At 34.5% G+C, this 18042-nt stretch overlaps 1 protein-coding gene across 2 annotated transcripts in view; it reads left to right on the plus strand.

Annotated features, from left to right (window-relative positions):
* Nucleotides 1-18042, plus strand: part of LOC132433535 (solute carrier organic anion transporter family member 1B3-like) — a 58531-nt gene that overhangs the window by 6536 nt on the left and 33953 nt on the right. Inside the window, exon 3 of one of the 2 annotated variants that reach the window (XM_060024399.1) lies at nt 14928-15069. The exons of the other annotated variant lie outside the window; for it this stretch is intronic. Within the exon in view, the coding sequence (XP_059880382.1) occupies nt 14928-15069 (142 nt within the window). The remainder of the gene's footprint in view (nt 1-14927; nt 15070-18042) is intronic. 2 annotated transcript variants of the gene reach the window in all.

The raw sequence follows: 18042 nt of genomic DNA on the forward strand, positions 1-18042 counted from the left end.
CCCCACAGTTTTCCTCTGGCTAAGCTTCTTCTGGCTTATTAGACTTTTTTGCTATTTCTCAAGATGTGACGTGCACTTCTGACTTGGAGAAGCTTGCACTTGCTCTTTCCTCATCTGAAATGTCTGACTCCCAGATATCTTGCTCTTTCATCTCATTCAAATCTCTATTTAAACATTACCTCAGGCCTGACCACCCCATATAAATTAGCATTTCCTATCCATAACCCTTGAACCAAATTTGATTTTTCTTCATAGCATTTATCACCTCCTGACACTGAAATACAAATGCACACATATGTATAGGTGTGTATGTATATCTTTAATACAACAAAACAAATTTATCACAGTTCTGTAATAATCATACAATTCTGAAGTTGAGAAGTCTGAAATAGGTCTCACTGAGCTAAAATCAAGACGTTGGCAGAGCTGTATCCTTTCTGGAGACTCTAAAAGACAATTCATTTCCTTGCCTTTTCCAACTTCTGGAAATTGCCCAAAGTTCTTGACTAATAGCTCTCTTCCATATTCAAAGCTAGTGATGGTCAGTCAAGTATTTTTCACATTGACATTGACTTTTCTGCTCCCTTTTCCACATTTAAAGGACCCTTAGGATTACATTGAGTTAACCAGGATAATATAGGATAACCTCTTCAAGGTCATCTGATTAGCAGCCTTAACTCCACTTGCAACCTTAAGACCCCCTTGCCGGGCTACCTAATATATTCATGGGTAGGCAGAGTGACGGCATGCAAAGATGTCCAGGTCCTAATCTCCAAAACCTGTAAATATATATATTTTTCCTAGAGGAAGTCATTTGCCCTCTTTGCATCTAAGTTTTTTCACCTGTGAAAGGGAAATAATAGCATCTGGCTGACAGACTTATGGTAAGGAATAAATCCACTAACAGAAGTAAAACACTAGAACAATGTATGGTATATAGTAAGTGCTCAATAAATGCTAGCTACTACTATTTTTATTGCTTCTTACTTGCTTTGGCCAGATTGTTGTCATCTTGCTGTACATGTGAGAATGAAATCAATGTCCAGCACATTGAGATATAAAGTTGGGTGGCTGATTTGAGATCATTCTTTTTTTATGTAGCTGTTTTTCACTATGAAATTCCTTCTTAATACTGTATTTGTACATACCATATGTTTTGGTATTTTGTGATTTCATTTTTGTTTGTCTTGAGATATTTTCTAAATTCCTTTTTGAGTTCTTGGACCTATTGTTGTTCAAGAGGGTGTTGCCTAATTTTTACATATTTGTGAATTCTCCAGTTTTTCTCCTGCTATTGATTCCTAGTTTCATTCCATTGTGGGTAGAAAAGATACTTGCGATGATATCAATCTTCTTAGATTTGTTAAAACTTATTTTGTGGCCTAACACGTGATATATCTTGGAGAAAGATATGAGTACATTTAAAAGGAATGTGTATTTCATTGTCATTGGGTGGAATGTTTTTTGTATGTCTTTTAGGTCAATTTGGTCTATAGTGGTGTTTGAGTTATCCATTTCCTTATTATTTCTATCCACTATTTAAAATAAGGTATTAAAATCTTCCACTATTATGGTATTGCTCTTTATTTCTCCCTTCTGTTGTGTAAATGTTTGCTTTATATATTTAGGTACTCTAATGTTGGGGATAGAAAGAGAGGTAGATAGATAGATAGACAGATAGGGATAGAGATACTTATTAAATCTTCCTGGTCAATGGACCCTTTTATCATTATATAATGTCCTTTTTGTCTCTTGTGACATTATTTACTTAAAGTCTATTTTGTTTGATATAAATACAACCACCCCTGCTCTCTTTTGGTTACCAATTGTGTGGAATATCTTTTCCCATCACTTCACTTTCAGTCTTTGCGTGTCTTTAGATCTAAAGTGAGTTTCTTATACATAAGTCATAGTTGAGTCGTTTCTTTTTCATTTTTATTTTTTTAATTGAAGTATAGTTGACTTACAATACCATATCAGTGTTAGGTATATAGTCTCTATATACCTGAGATTCAGTATTTTTACAGATTATACTACACTAGAACTTATTACAAGATAATGGCTATAATTCTCTGTGCTATACCTTATATCTTTGGTGCTTATCTATTTTATACATAGCAGTTTGTATATCTTAATCCCATACCCCTAATGTGCCTCTCCTGCTTTCCCCATCCCTACTGGTAACCACTAGTTTTTTTTCTATATCTGTGAATCTGTTTCTGTTTTGCTATATACATTTGTTTGTATTATTTTTTAGATTCCACATATAAGTGATATCATATGGTATTTGTCTTTCTCTGTCTGACTTATTTCACTAAGTGTATTTTCTAGGTCCATATACATTACTCTAAATGGCAGATTTTCACTCTGTTTTATGGCTGAGTAATATTCGTGTGTGTGTGTGTGTGTGTGTGTGTGTGTGTGTGTGTCTTTATCTGTTCATCTGTTGATGGACTCTTGGGTTGCTTCAATATCTTGGCTATTGTAAATAGCACTACTATGAACATTGGGTGTATATATCTTTTCGAATTAGTGTTTTTGAGGTTTCCAGATATGTACTCAGGAGTGGAATTGCTCGATCATATGTTAATTCTATTTTTAGTTTTTTGAGGAATCTCCATACTGTTTAGTTTTTGAGGAACCTCCATACTGCAAGTGGCTGCACCAATTTACATTCCCACTGACAGTGTACAGTGTTCCCTTTTCTCCACATCCTCACTGACATTTATTACTTGTAGACCTTTTGATGATGGCCATTCTGATAGGTGTGAGGTGATATCTCATGGTTGTTTGGATTTGCATTTATCTAATAGTTAGTGATGTTAAGTATCTTTTCATGTGTCTGTTGGCCATCTGTATGTCTGCTTTAGAAAAATGTCTACTCAGGTCTTCTGCCAATTATTTACTTATTTTTTATATTGAGTTGCATGGGCTGTTTATATATTTTGGATATTAACCCCTTGCCAGTCATATTAGTTGCAAATATTAACTCCAATTACAAAGGTTGTCTTTTTCTTTTAATCCATGGTTTCCTTTATGTACAGAAGGATTTAAGTTTAATCAGGGCTCATTTGTTTATTTTTGCTTTAATTTTTTTGCCTTAGGAGACAGAACCAAAAAAAGAAAAATGTTGCTACAATTTATAATATGTCAAACAGTGTTCTGCCTATGTTCTCTTCTGGGTGTTTTATGGTTTCAGGTCTTACACTCAGCTCTTTAATCCATTTTAATTTTTTTTGTGTATGGTGTGAGGAAGTGCTCTCATCTCATTGTTTTGCATGTAACTGTACATTTTCCCCAGCACCACTTGTTAAAGACACTGTCTTTCCTCTATTGTGTATTCTTACCTCTTTTGTTGAAGATTAATTGACCATATATGTGTGGGTTTATTTCTGGACTCTCTATTCTGTTTCATTGATGTATGTGTCTGTTTTTGTGCCAGTACCAGGTTGTTTTGGTTACTGTAGCTTTATAGTATTGTCTAAAATCTGGGAGAGTGAAACCTTCAGCTTTGTTCTTTTTTTCTCTAGATTGCTTTGGCAAATCAGGGTCTTTTGTGGTTCCATATGAAATTTAGGATTACCTATTCTAGTTTTATAAAAGTGTCATGGGTATTTTGATAAAGATTACATTAAATCTACAGATTCTTTGGGTAGTATGGAAATTTTAAGAATATCAATTCTTCTAATCCAAGAGCACAAGACATCTTTTCATTTCTTTGTATCATCTTCAATTTTATCAGTGTTTTAAAGTTTTCAAAGTATAGTTGTTTCACCTCCTTGGTTAAATTTATTCTTGGGTATTTTATTCTTTTTGATGGAATTTTTTAAACTTTCTCTTTCTGATAGTTCATTATTAGATATAGAAAAACAACAGATTTCTGTATGTTAATCTTGTATCCTGACACTTTGCTCAATTCATTTATTAGTTCTAACAGTTTTTGGGTGAAGGCTTTAGGGTTTTCTATATAAAGTATCATGCAAATAGTGACAGTTTTAATTTTCCCTTCCAATTTGTATGGCTTTGGTTTCTTTTTCTTGTCTGATTGCTGTGGCTAGGACTTCCAATACTATGTTAAACAGAAGTGGCAAGAGTAGGCATCCTTGTCTTGCTCCTGAATTTAGAGGAAAAGCTTTCACCTTTTCACCATTAAGTATGATGTTAACTAGGGGTTTGTCATAGATGGACTTTATTATGTTGAGATATGGTCCCTTTATATACATTTTATGAGAGTTTTTATCATGAATAGATTTCAAATTAAGCTGTAAGGGAAGAAATAAAAAGAAGAAAAAATGTACAGAGAAGAACTACAAAAACAACTGGAAAACAAGTAATAAAATGGCAATAAGTACATACCTATCAATAATTACTTTAAATGTTCATGGACTAAATGTTCCAATCAAGAGACATAGGGTGGCTTACTGGATTAAAAAAAAAGACCCTTCTATATGCTTCTTACAAGCAACTCACTTCAAAGCTAAAGACACACACAGACTGAAAAGTGAGGGGTAGGAAAAAGATATTTCATGCAAACAAAAACAACAAGAAAGCAGGGGTAGCAATACAAAATATACTTTAAAAGAAAGACTATAACAAAGGCGAGCAAGGGCATTATGTAACGATAAAGGGATCAATACGAGAAGAGGATTCATACTCATTAACATATATGCACTCAATTCAGGAGCATCTAAATATATAAAGCAAATATTAACAGACATAAAGGGAGAAATTGGCAATAATACAATAGTAGTAGGGGATTTTAACACCCTACTTACATCAATGAACAGATCATTCAGACATAAAATCAATACGGCACAGTGGTCTTAAATGACACTATAGACTAGTTAGACTTAATAGATATTTATAGGACATTACATCCCCAAACAACAGGATTCACATTCTTTTCAAGTGCACGTAGAATGTTCTCCAGGATAGATCACATGCTAGGACACAAAATACTTCTGAACAAATTTAAGAGGATAGAAATTATATCAAGCCTTTTTTTCTGACCACAATGGTATGAAACTAGAAATCAATTACAGAAAGAAAAATGGGAAAAGAACAAACATGTGGAAACTAAATAACATGCTACTATAAAACCAATGGATCAATGAAGAAATCAAAGAGGAAATCAGAAAATACCTCAAGACAAATGAAAATGGAAACACAACACTCCCAAATCTATGGAATGTACTGATAGCAAAAGCAGTTCCAAGAGGGAAGTTCACAGCAATACAGGCTTTCCTCAAGAAACAAGGAAGATCTCATATAAACAACCTAACCTATCATCTAAAAAAATTAGAAAAAGAAAATCAAACAAATCCCAAAGTCAGCAGAAGGAAGGAAATAATAAAGATCAAGGAGGAAAAATGGGGATCAAAAAACAATAGAAAAGATCAATGAAACCAAGAGCTGCTTTTGTAGAAAAGATAAAATTGATAAACCTTTAGCCAGGATGATCAAGAAGAAGAGAGGGAGTACCCAAATAAACAAAACAATAAATAAAAGAGGAGAAATAACAATCAATACAAGAAAGATACAAGAAATCATAAGAGAATACTATGAATAGTTACATGCCAATGAATTGGGTAACTTAGAAAAAATGGACAAATTTCTAGAAACATACAAACTGCCAAGACTGAATCAAGAAGAAATAGACAATTTGAACGGACCAATCAGTAGTAGTGAAATTGTTTGTAAAAATAATTATAATAATAATAATAAACTCCCAGCAAACAAAAGTCCAGAACCAAATGGCTTCATCAGGGAATTTTACCAAACATACAAACAAGAATTAGTAACTATCCTTCTCAAACTATTCCAAAAAACTGAAGGGATGGAACACTCTCAAATTCATTCTATGAGGCCCCTGTTACTCTGATACCAAAACCAAAGACACTACAAAAAAAGAAAATTACTGGTCAATATCTTTGATGATTATAGGTGCAAAAATCCTAAACAAAATATTAGCAAACTGAATCCAACAGTGTATAAAAAGGGTCATAACACCATGATCCAGTTGTATTTATTCCAGGGATGCAAGGATGGTTCAATATTTGCAAATCGATCAATGTGATACACCATATTAACAAAGGAAGAATAAAAATCACATGTTCATCTCAATAAACACAGAAAAAAACATTTTTTTAAAAAAAACATACATTCAGCCCCTTTACAGTTTTTGTTTTGTTTTTTTTTTTCTGTATGCGGGCCTCTCACTGATGTGGCCTCTCCCGTTGTGGAGCACAGGCTCTGGATGCGCAGGCCTAGCAGCCATGGCTCACGGGCCTATCCGCTCCGCGGCATATGGGATCTTCCCGGACCGGGGCACAAACCCGTGTCCCCTGCATCGGCAGGCAGACTCTTAACCACTGCGCCACCAGGGAAGCCCAATACATGTACTATTTGAATTGGATAAACGTATATTCTTTATCTGAATAAAAAGTAACTGAATATACCTATAATTTTCCAGTGACAAAAATTGGCAAATGTTAAAGAAAACATAAATTTTTCTTATATAAATATTTTTCAAGAAAGATACTCTAAAGAGAGGCAAAAATGATAGCAACTGTGATATTTAGAATAAAAAATGTACATAAGTAAATATTTTTAAAAAGGAATTGAGAATATTTCCAATTAGCACAATTTGCTGTGGGCTCATTAAGAGAATATTTTCTTCATTAAAAATATTATGAGCTACAGAGAAGAGTCAATTGAAATATTGACAATTTCAAATTCAGTAATCATAAAATGCAATTTTGATGAAGATTTCAGATAATTTTTTAAATAAACTAAAATGTCTAAGAATAATTTGAAAATTATCCTTCAGAAAAATAATAGTGACATAGTAATGGAGATACTCATAAGAAACTGAATAAAATACATGGATATACATATTGGTATACATAAAAATATACTAATATATCCACCAAGAATAATTATACTGTGTATTATTTTAAAATATTAAAGTAAGCAATGAAAAGAAAAAAAATTTAATGTTTCCTTCAATTTACTTGGATATGTGTTTTTTATTTGAAAAAATTAGAACAATAGTAACAAGCAATTTATTCATCAATAAAATTTCAAAAACTGTTCTAAGCTTAATTATTTTTTATCACTCATTTTGCTCTAAAAATTATTCCAGTTTATATGATAAATTATATATTTACACTAGATATAAGAGAGATACAAACCAAATTCCTATTAGGCAATATACAGCTTCACTAAAGAGGTGTCACTGAGGTGGGTATTAAAAAGTTGAATTCATGGAAACAGCATGGAATGGTGGTTGCTAGAACCAGAGGGTGTGGGAAATTGAGTGATGTTGGTCAAAGGGTATAAACTTCCTGTTATAAGATACATAAGTTCTGGGGATCTAGTGTACAGCATGATGACTCTAGTTAACAATATTGTATTATATACTTGAAATTTCCTAAGAGAGTTTATCTAAATGTTCTCACTCCAAAAATAAAACATAGGTAACTATGTGAGTTGATGAATGTGTTAACTAATTTTATTGTTCTAATCGTTTCACAATTTATGCATATGTCAATTGCAATGTTATACACATTAAATTTATACAATTTTATTTGTCAATCATACTTCAATAAAGTTGGAAAAATAAAATTGCATGCAGTATTCCCAGTGCAAATGGAGGAAAGCAGGTAGACTACTACAAATAAACCAAGTGAGATACAACAAGAATCTGACTTAGGAAAATAAAGAGATGAAGGAAAAGTGGGTTAGTATATTAGATCCAAGAACTGTTTTGCTTTTCATATGTGAAATACTTGTGTTCAAATCACAGTTCTGCAACAGTTTTAGCCTTATTCCCTTAGTTAAATAACTTTGCATCTCTAAACTTTATTATTCTTACTTGTAAAATGAAGAGAGTAATGCATACCATGCAAGGATTTTGTGAGCATTAGAAATAATACTTCTAGAATACCTGGAACAGCCCTAGCAAATATTAGCTCCCACATAACATAATTCACATTCATATCCTTCCTGTATTAATTGGAAAGAGAAATATCCAGTGGATGGGGAGATATTAAGTTTTCTGTAGGATGTCTGATGCAAACCTTCATCTTTATCTCTGCTCTCAAATATTTTTGAAAGCTATATTGACTATTGATAGTTTCTGTTTAGGAAAGTTTGGAGACTTAACTAAGATTTATGTCATAGGAAAGCATAGGTTACAAAGAGAGAACACACACAACACCTATCCAGAAGATGTGGCATAAATTAACATCTTGATTATGCATATTATTTCAGATACTGTATCTTTTCTCATTCTTGTAGCTTCTTTTTACAGTTTTTTTGTGTGTGAAATCTTCTATTTTCATTCATTGTGAGATAACTTCCCTTTACATCAAAGAGCTCAGTTAGATTAGTTGCTTTAAAATTCTTGTTCAGGGCTTCTCTGGTGGCGCAGTGGTTGAGAATCTGCCTGCTAATGCAGGGGACACAGATTCGAGCCCTGGTCTGGGAGGATTCCACATGCCACGGAGCAACTAGGCCCGTGAGCCACAACTACTGGAGCCTGTGCTCCGCAACAAGAGAGGCCGTGATAGTGAGAGGCCCGCACACCGCGATGAAGAGTGGACCCTGCTTGCCACAACTAGAGAAAGCCCTCACACAGAAACAAAGACCCAACACAGCAAAAATAAATAAATTAATTAATAAACTCCTACCCCCAACATCTTGTAAAAAAAAAAAAAAATTCTTGTCCAGTAATACTAACATATGTGTAATCTCAGGGTTAGTCTTGGTTGACTGTTATCTTTCTTGAGAAATGGTTACATTTTCTTGGCTCTTCATATGTTGGTAATTTTGAACATTGTTACATTCTTCCAAAGGGTGTTGATATTTTTTTTTGTTTTACAAGGCAATTAAATTTGTTGACCTGAAACTGCAAACTCTCTCTCTTAGGAAATAGTTCAAATCTCAATTAAATTACTTTATCCATAGGGCTACTTGAGTTTCCCTGTTCATGAATAGTTCAGAGGTCAAAAATTTGGACAGGGCTTCCCTGGTTGATAGTCCGCGTGCTGATGCAGGGGACACGGGTTCGTGCCCCGGTCCGGGAGGATCCCACGTGCCGCGAAGCGGCTGGGCCCGTGAGCCATGGCCGCTGAGCCTGCGCGTCCGGAGCCTGTGCTCCGCAACGGGAGAGGCCACAACAGTGAGAGGCCCGCGTACCGCAAAAAAAAAAAAAAGAAAAAAAATGTGGACAGTTTATATGCAGAATTTGGGGCTCCCCATTCTCTGGATCTCTCCTTCATGAGATTCTCCCCTAAATTTTAACCTAAACTCTTCTTTCTCATTCTTCAGGCCACAAGGACTGTGATTTCTCTAGAAGGATTTTAGCTTTTGTGAATAATGCTGTGACCTTACCTTAAAGCCATAAGAATGAGAAACTAACCTTAGGCATTTCCTTCTTTTAAGGGTCAACCCCTGTCCAGAATCTGACTGCTTTTGTTTGCTCTCCCATGCTTTTGGGTGTTTTTTGTTTTCCCCTCAGACTTTACAATGGTTGTTTGCTGCAGGATCAGTCCAGTGGGAACTTATTCAGCTATACTGGAAGTGGAAATAGTTATAAGTATTTAAAAATCACCCTGGGTGTGGTGTGAAAAAGAGTTGACAGTGAGGAAAGGGACACCAGTTAGAAATAGTATTCTGGGTGTAAGATGATGGTTATTTGAGGTAGGAATATAAAGTGAAGCATATTAAAAAGAGAGATGTTTATAAGATTAAATATTTAGCTTTGGGGGACTGATTGGATGTGATATATAAGAGAGTAGATTCTAAGTGGTGACACAGGAAAGGAGGTGAAAGGGGAGGAAGAAAAGGATGCAATCTGGACATTAAAACCAAAATGGAGCTCTAATGCGGGCACTTTGGAAAAGCAGCCTAAACCTCAGCAAAAGCAAGCTTGGCTTAAAATATAGATTTGGCAATCATCAGCATTTAGGTGGCAATAAAAACAATGACAATTTATGAGTTTTTCCAGAAAGAGTATGTAGAATAAAAAGAGAAGAGAGTTTGAAACAAAACCCTGAAATAAAGTTTGGAATAGCTAAAGTATCCTAGGCCTGCTGAGGATAGTTTGAAAAATGATGCAAAAAATAAGATCTGATTCATTCAAACATAAACAACTCTCAGATTTGACTGGAAAAAATGAGAGAGAGTTATGGAAAAGTGAGGACGCAGCGGGGCAGGAGGAAGCTTTTTAATGGAATAAGCCTGAATATGGATTAATTGTACAGTTATTCCCTGGTAAATCTCAAAACTACTTCCAGACAAAACTCTCTCTTGAGCACAAACCCTGCCTTAGTTGTGTCCATTTGGTAGATGTTTATTTTTAGACATCTCAAATTTGAGTTTTGAAAAGATGATTTCATTGTCTTTAACCCTAATACTTCTCTTTTTCTCATCCCCAATAATAGTATTACTACATACAATTATACAAACTATAAAACAAAATCAGAATACTTATTTTCCATTATTCCCACATCTTATTGGTTCTCCTCTTAAACTTTTTCCGAGTGTGTCTCTAACCTTTTAGTCCTCTCTTCCCATCTCTGCTCATCTTTTTTTCTGAAATCAGCTTTCTAATTAATTTATTTGCCATAAATTCATTTTCCTCATGGCTACCAGAATTAGCCCTCTAAAATTTAATCTCCTTACATCACATTTAAAAATACAGATTGATCTCCCAATGGTTGGCATACTTCTATCCTTATATTCCACCCACAGATATTCTTTTTGTTTTTCAAATGATCTGTGTTCTTTCACTACTCTGGGGCTTTTCATGTGTTTCCTATTTTGTTTTAAGTGTTTATTTCTTCTTCGGTTTCTAAGCTTCTATTAACCCCTAAAGACTTAGTTTAAATGTTAGCACATCTATAGAAACTTTGACCTGTGTAGAAAGAATTAATCACTTTTTTCTGTGTACTCATAAATTTAAAACTGTATAGCAATTACAGTACTCATTACATTATTATACTGGCATTAATTGTTTATTGGCCCAGGGAAACATTAGTTCTTTGGGGGCATTTATTACGTCTTAATTGCTTTTATTTCCTTTCTTACTCTGTGCCTGTCTCAACTCCAAGGTTTAGTGGAGGAACTGCCATATTGTAGCTGCTCGATAAATGTTTGCTGAGTAAATTTGTTTGAGGTTCCTATGAGTTAACTGAGTTAATCATGGCTGTACATATGGCAATGTAGAAACTTGGAACTGTTTTCTGACCTTAATCCTAAGACTCTTGCCATCATAAACAAAGGACTGACCTGCCACGACTGCAGGTAAATATAGACTTTACCTCTTATCTCAATGCTAGCTGTGTCTTTCTGCCTGTGATATTTTAAAATCTATTTGATGATTGTGAACATTCGTATCTCTGTTTTGAAATCTCTCAATCTTAAATTCTCTATCCTTATGCTTTTGTCTTTTAATATTTTTCATTGGAGATTTCAGTTTTATTATTATTTAATTTTTTATGTTCTGAGAAAATCATCATATCATTCTTTCTCTGAAATTCAGCCTCACATTAGGAACATGGTTAAAAATGCCCATCTCCCAGGGTTATAGAGTAAAAGAAAGCACATTTATAAATCTGTCTATATTAACTCATTTCATATCCTTCTAAAATCCTAGCTTATTGGAGGAATCCTGCTGTAGCCATTGTGTTTGCATCTGTTACCCTTTTCTTCTTTGTAAAACCAATTTAGGATTATACTGTACGAATTTTGACTTTATTGAGTCTCTCTTTTGTCTTGAGCTAATCTTCCTTTTAAGATTGAAGACATGGACATTACAAAATCTTTCTCTGAACTTTTAGAAAGCTGCTCTTATATAGGACAGGTTTTACATCTGGTTATGCTTGTATCTGCTTACTGAGATGTCCTGTTACTTTATGAAACTCCCTCCTCTTTGATTTTACCAATTAGTGTTTTGATGATAAGGATTTAGGTAAAAGTTTGCCTCAGTATTTCTTTAATAATCAATAAATCATTTTGCCAGTATGCTCATTACTGATTCTGCAGCACCTGAAATAGTGCCTGACAAAAAATGTGTTTGGCTAAATAATCAGAGTCCTATTTTTATTTGACCGAACTTACAGCCAAAAGCTGAATGATGAGAGCTCAAAGTGATAATAAAAACAGACATTTCTCAATACTATGTGCCCCAAATTTTATGTATATTATTTTAATTAATCTTCACAACAATTTTACTGTAATTATCTCCATCTAAAAGCTGAGGAAACTAGGAAATGAGAGGTTTCACTACATGTAAGCTCTGTACCAGATTTATAACCTAAATTTGGGGAATAACAATTTATTCAACAACCAAAAAACATTTATTGAATACTTACTCATTATGTGTCAGGCATCTGAGTTTGATAGGAGCCTGATAACATTTTTTTTCTATTTATTAGAGAAGGAAGGGCAGAACTTGACTTCTAGCTCAATAAGACAGACAGAATAATAAGGTTGAAGCCTTCTCCTCCCCCCTCCAATTTTACTAAATAATGTAAAATGTATTAAAGGCAACTTGTAGATGTGCTAGAAAACAAGAAGAGATACATTCTGTAAATCAGAAAGTATGAGAGTTTTCTAAAAAGTAAGAAGTAGAAAGAATTAGGCTAAAGAAAGAAATCACAGCCCAGACAAGTGCAGGAAAAGAAACCTGAAAAAAAATGGACATGGCTTCCAAGCATGTTTCAAAGGCAAAAGCCACAGATAATGGGATCAAGAGAGGTCCCAGGGACCACCGACAGGTTGTTGTATAGGCTATTCCACTCAATCAGAGAAAACATGCTTCTTTCCTTGTTTAACATCTCCCCTGATCATCAAATTATCCTCCCCCACTTAGTGCAAGCAGCAAACTGCAGAGACATCTACCCTGGGCAGGAGGTAGTGAGCGTGGGCGGATGCCCTCCCCAGCATATGGAGCAGAACGGTGTCTCAAGTGGCTGGCAACACTCATGAAGAAGTGAGGTGCCCATATGCAGATTAACTCTTAACTACCCTACTGCTAAAGATTTCTGCCTCTCCATCCCAGATAGGCTTCACAAAGACTGAATATTCAGAGACAAGGAAACGGGAGCTTCCATATGTAAAACAAAGCAGACAGGCAAGAATCACTAGGTATTAGATATTTTCATTCACCATTCTTGAAGGGAGGCAACAAACTCAATAAAATAAAAAATTCTCCCATGGCTGTACACACACACACACACACACACACACACACACATATAATATATATGTTTATATATATATATGATTTATTTATTTATATTTATATAAAAGAACAGAACTTTAAGTAAAGGGTGGGGAGAGGAATGGAGGAGGGAAGGTTTACCAAGAAGTTCTACATCTGTATAAAACTTCACAGGTCAGGGGACAACAACACAGTGAAGTTATGGGAAAAAAATGAAATTATGTAGTAATGTACCATTACCCTTCAGCCAGTAACACTTTGAATATATCCAGTGGGACATGTTACTTCTCTCAGCAAAAGACCACCCACATTTTTTTCAACGGGAAAATGCATTTTTTATTGTGGTAAAACATATAATGTTAAATTTACCATCTTAACCAATTTTTGAAGGTACAGTTCAGTGGTATTAGGTATATTCATATTGTCGTGCAAAAAATCTCTAGACTTTTTCATCCTGCAACACTGAAATTCTATACTTACTAAATACTAATACTCTCTCTTGTCTTCTTCCAGTTTTGGGGAACTGAATTTTTATTTTCTGCTTCTATGATTCTGACTTCTTTAAATACTTCATATGGGTGGAATCATACAATATTTGTCCTTTTGTGACTGGTTTATTTCACTAAGCATAATATTTTTGAGGCTCAGCCATGTTGTAGCATGTGATAGGATTTCCTTCCTTTTAAAGCTGCATAATATTCCATTATATGTATATACCATATTTTCCTCATCCATTCATCTGTTGATGGACATTTGGATTGCTTCTACCTCCTGGATATTTTGAATAATGCTGTGGTAAACATGGATGTGCAAATATCTCTTTGAGATCCTTTTTTTAAGTCTTTTGGATATATACCCAGAAGTGGGATTGCTGAATCTTATGATGATCCTGTGACTCTGGGTAATAATACTGGATGTAAAAGGAATTTACTTATGGATATAAGTGTGGGCTGTAAGAAAGATGAATAGATAAATTTTGTTAAAATCAAAGTGAAAATAAAACATCTATAACCAGTGGGCTTGAAAGTCTTCTATTTTTTTTTAGAACACTGACTATATTGCTTTGTTGTCTTCATTTTAATTTGGTTTTCTCCAATATTAGAGAGGTTTTATAAATGAAAATTTTTTCAGCTGACTTCCTGGAAATACTACCTTTGAGAATGTCTAGCAACTCCCCTCACAGTTCGCCTTTGCTGTTCATTTGGGACTAAAGAATAGCTTGTCATCCTGGCCATCTCACATCATTATCTAGCTTCTTAGAAATCAGCTAATGACATTAATTAAAAAATAACAACTTTGACTGTCCTGCTCTAATAATCTGATGTTGTAACCAAGTTAGAAAATGAGGGACTTCCCTGGCGGTCCAGTGCTTAAGGCTCCGTGCTCCCAATGCAGGGGTGCAGGTTCCATCCCTGGTTGAGGACTAAGATCCCACATACCGTGCAGCACGGTTGGAATAACTAACTAAATTGGCTTTAAAAAGAAAGGAAGAAAGAAAATGGTACTTTATCGGTACACTGATGTTAATGTTAAAAGGACTAAGAAGTACCAACTGGAATAGAAGAAAGATGGGTATGCTTTTTATAATAAAAATATTACTAAGTAAAGAAGAAATGCTATTTTAATTCTATGCATATATAAGCATTATGTGATCTTATGATTAATTATTTTTCCCTTTCCTTCTGCTTTTTCTTAGATGTTCTTGGCAGCCCTGTCACTCAGCTTTATTTCTAAGACACTAAGTGCAATCATTATGAAAGGTTCCATCACTCAAATAGAAAGGAGATTTGACATATCATCTTCTACTGTTGGCTTAATTGATGGAAGCTTTGAAATGGGTAATTTTTGTTTCTGTTTTGATTATTACTTAGTAACGAGATTTGCAGAGGGAAAAAAGTGTTCACATACGCTCTACACCACTGATCCTTAACCAGGGGTAAATTGCCCCCATCCCCACCCCCTGCCCAGGGGCAATTTGGCAATATCTGGAGATATTTTTGGTTGTCATTGCTGAGGATTAGGGAATGTCACTGGCATCTAGTGGTAGAGGCCAGGGATGCCTTGAAACATCCCACAATGCACAAGACAGCCTCCAAAACAAAGAATTACCTAGTCCAGAATGTCAAAAGTATAGAGGTTAAAAAACCCTGATTTACACAAACTCGTTGCCTGCAAACTAATATTTTGCAGGGCTAAAACTTCTCTTTCTCAAGATGTCCTATTGCAAAAAAATGTTGGAGAGAGGATTATGATTCTGATGATTTGAGGAGAGGAGAACAATTTTGAAGCAATCTTTGTTAGGGTCTACTGTTGAACTGGGTATAAAATTTGGGGTTAAAAGTCTTTTTTTTTTTAGAACATTGAGTATATTGTTTTGTTGTCTTCATTTTAATTTGGATTTCTCCAATAACAGTGAGGTTTTATATAATTTTTTAACATTCTTTTCTCTTACTTTATGAACTGGTCGCTGATTACCTCTGCCCATTTTCCTCCCCCCGCCTTTTAATGATTTGAAGGGTTTCAAAATTTATGTCTGTTGTATAGATTACACATATTTTTTACAAGTTTGCTCTTTATCTTTTAACCTTTTAAAAATATACTTGTTTATTGAATGTTTAAAAAATAATTGTGTAAAGGAAGACCCATCTATCTTTTGGTCATGAATTCTGCCTTTTCATGATTCAGAAGCTATTACACCATACATATCCTTCACTTTTCCACCTTCTAGGTTTAATGAAACCATCTAGAACTTTAGTATTAGACTGTGATTAGCTTTAAATTCTAATTCATTGTATATCTCTTTATATTGAGGAATTGATTCTTATTATCTTTGTTAAACTTTGTAGCTATTTAAAAGCAATTAGTTGGACATGGTTATAAGTTTTACTGGTTTCCTTCCTAACACTATTTCTTGAACCTTATGACTTCAAGTCTCATCTTTAGTTTTTCTGGAGTATATCTTCAAGTAGCTTTTTTTTTCCAGAAATAATTGAACATAAGACATATTTTCTGAGCCCTTGCATGTTGAAAAATGTATTTATTTTACTATCATAGTCAACTGATAATTTGAGTATGAAATTAAAACTTCAGAATCTTTTTTTCTCAGAACATTAAAAACATGTATCTACTGTGTTATAACACAATATTATACATAAGAAATCATTACCAGTATCATTGTCATGCACTGATAGGACCTCTTCTTTATGCCTGAATTTCAGAAATTTTACCAACATATACCTAGGATGGTCTCTTTTACATTATTTATGCTGGAGAAATGTAGAAATTTTTATCTGATGTCTTAAGCCTTCCTTTACCTCAGGAAATTTATTTTCTATATTTAAATTTGTTCCGTCCCCTCTATTTTCTTCTGAAACATATATGAATATTAAATTTTCTGGCTATTTTTTCACTTTAAGTTTTTCTTTCTAAAATTCGACCTTTCTTTTTTCTTGAAACTCCATCAGTCTTTGCTGATGCCATCTTTCATCTTATTGTATCAGGTCCGAATATGTACATTTCTGTAGAGTATTTAAAATTTTCAACAATACTTTATTGTTCTCTTATTATTTTTAGTCTGCTAGCTCTTATTTTATGGATGCAACATACCTTTGTACCTCTAGAGATACTAACTGGATTTTTTCAAAATGTCTTCTCTTCTTAGTTTCCTCATTTAACTGTTTTCTTCATGGGTTACTTTATCTGCTGGTTCAGTTTGGTGCTTTTACTTCATGTTATTTTTTTCCATCAAATGTTCAGTAATTCTTGGTTGTTGTCTGTTCGTTATTATACTTGTAGCTCCAGATGGACTGGAATTGGTCATGACTCCCACCACTTAGATTGGTCTTTTTCCTCTTTTGAATCTAAATAACTTATAGCTAACATTAAATCTCAAGTGACCTCTCCTCCAGGAAACTTTCCTGAAACCTCTAATTAATTTAAGCTTCCCCTTTCTGTGGTCTAAGAGTACTTCTGTCCATTTATCTATTTTTGTCACTGGTAGGTAAATTCTTTTAGAGCAGATACCATGCACTGTTTATCCTTTTCCTCTATTTCTGGCTTCTAACCCCATGACAGGTACTTAATAAGAATTTAAAGATTTCTAGGAGTGAATGAAAAATGCATGAATAAATACCTTCCCTCAGGTATTTTTGTCCATTTTTCTCCATTCCAGTACAACCCACTCAACTCCAAATTCTTCATAAAATTTTGCTTCACTAATATCGCCAAGTAATTCAAGTACTTTAGTTCTTATCTAAAGTCAATTCTGCTTATTATTAACACCACACAACTTTATAGTGAGTGGCTTAAGGTAAGTGAGTTTCATCCCGGGTAATTAAATTACCCGGGGACTTCCCCAGTGGTGCAGTGGTTAAGAATCCACCTGCCAATGCAGGGTACACGGGTTCGATCCCTGGTCTGGGAAGATCCCACATGCCACAGAGCAACTAAGCCCATGAGCCAAAACTACTGAGCCCATGTGCCACAAGTACTGATCTCACGTGCCGCAACTACAGAGCTCATGTGCTGCAACTACTGAAGCCCGCGTGCCTAGAGCCCAGGCTCCACAACAAGAGAAGCCACCACAGCGAGAAGGCTACGCATCACAACAAAGTAGCCCCAGCTTGCCGCAACTAGAGAAAGCCCGTGCACAGCAACAAAGACCCAACACAGCCAAAATAAATAAATAAATAATAAATGAATGAATGAATAAATAAATAAAGGCAGAGTCTATTTAAAAAAAAAAATACCCGATCTTTGAGGAATGGTACCATGTCTTATGCTCTATTTTTATCCATTCTGTGGCCTTCCAT

Source organism: Delphinus delphis, chromosome 11 (genome assembly GCF_949987515.2).
Source record: "Delphinus delphis chromosome 11, mDelDel1.2, whole genome shotgun sequence".
NCBI lineage: Eukaryota > Metazoa > Chordata > Mammalia > Artiodactyla > Delphinidae > Delphinus > Delphinus delphis.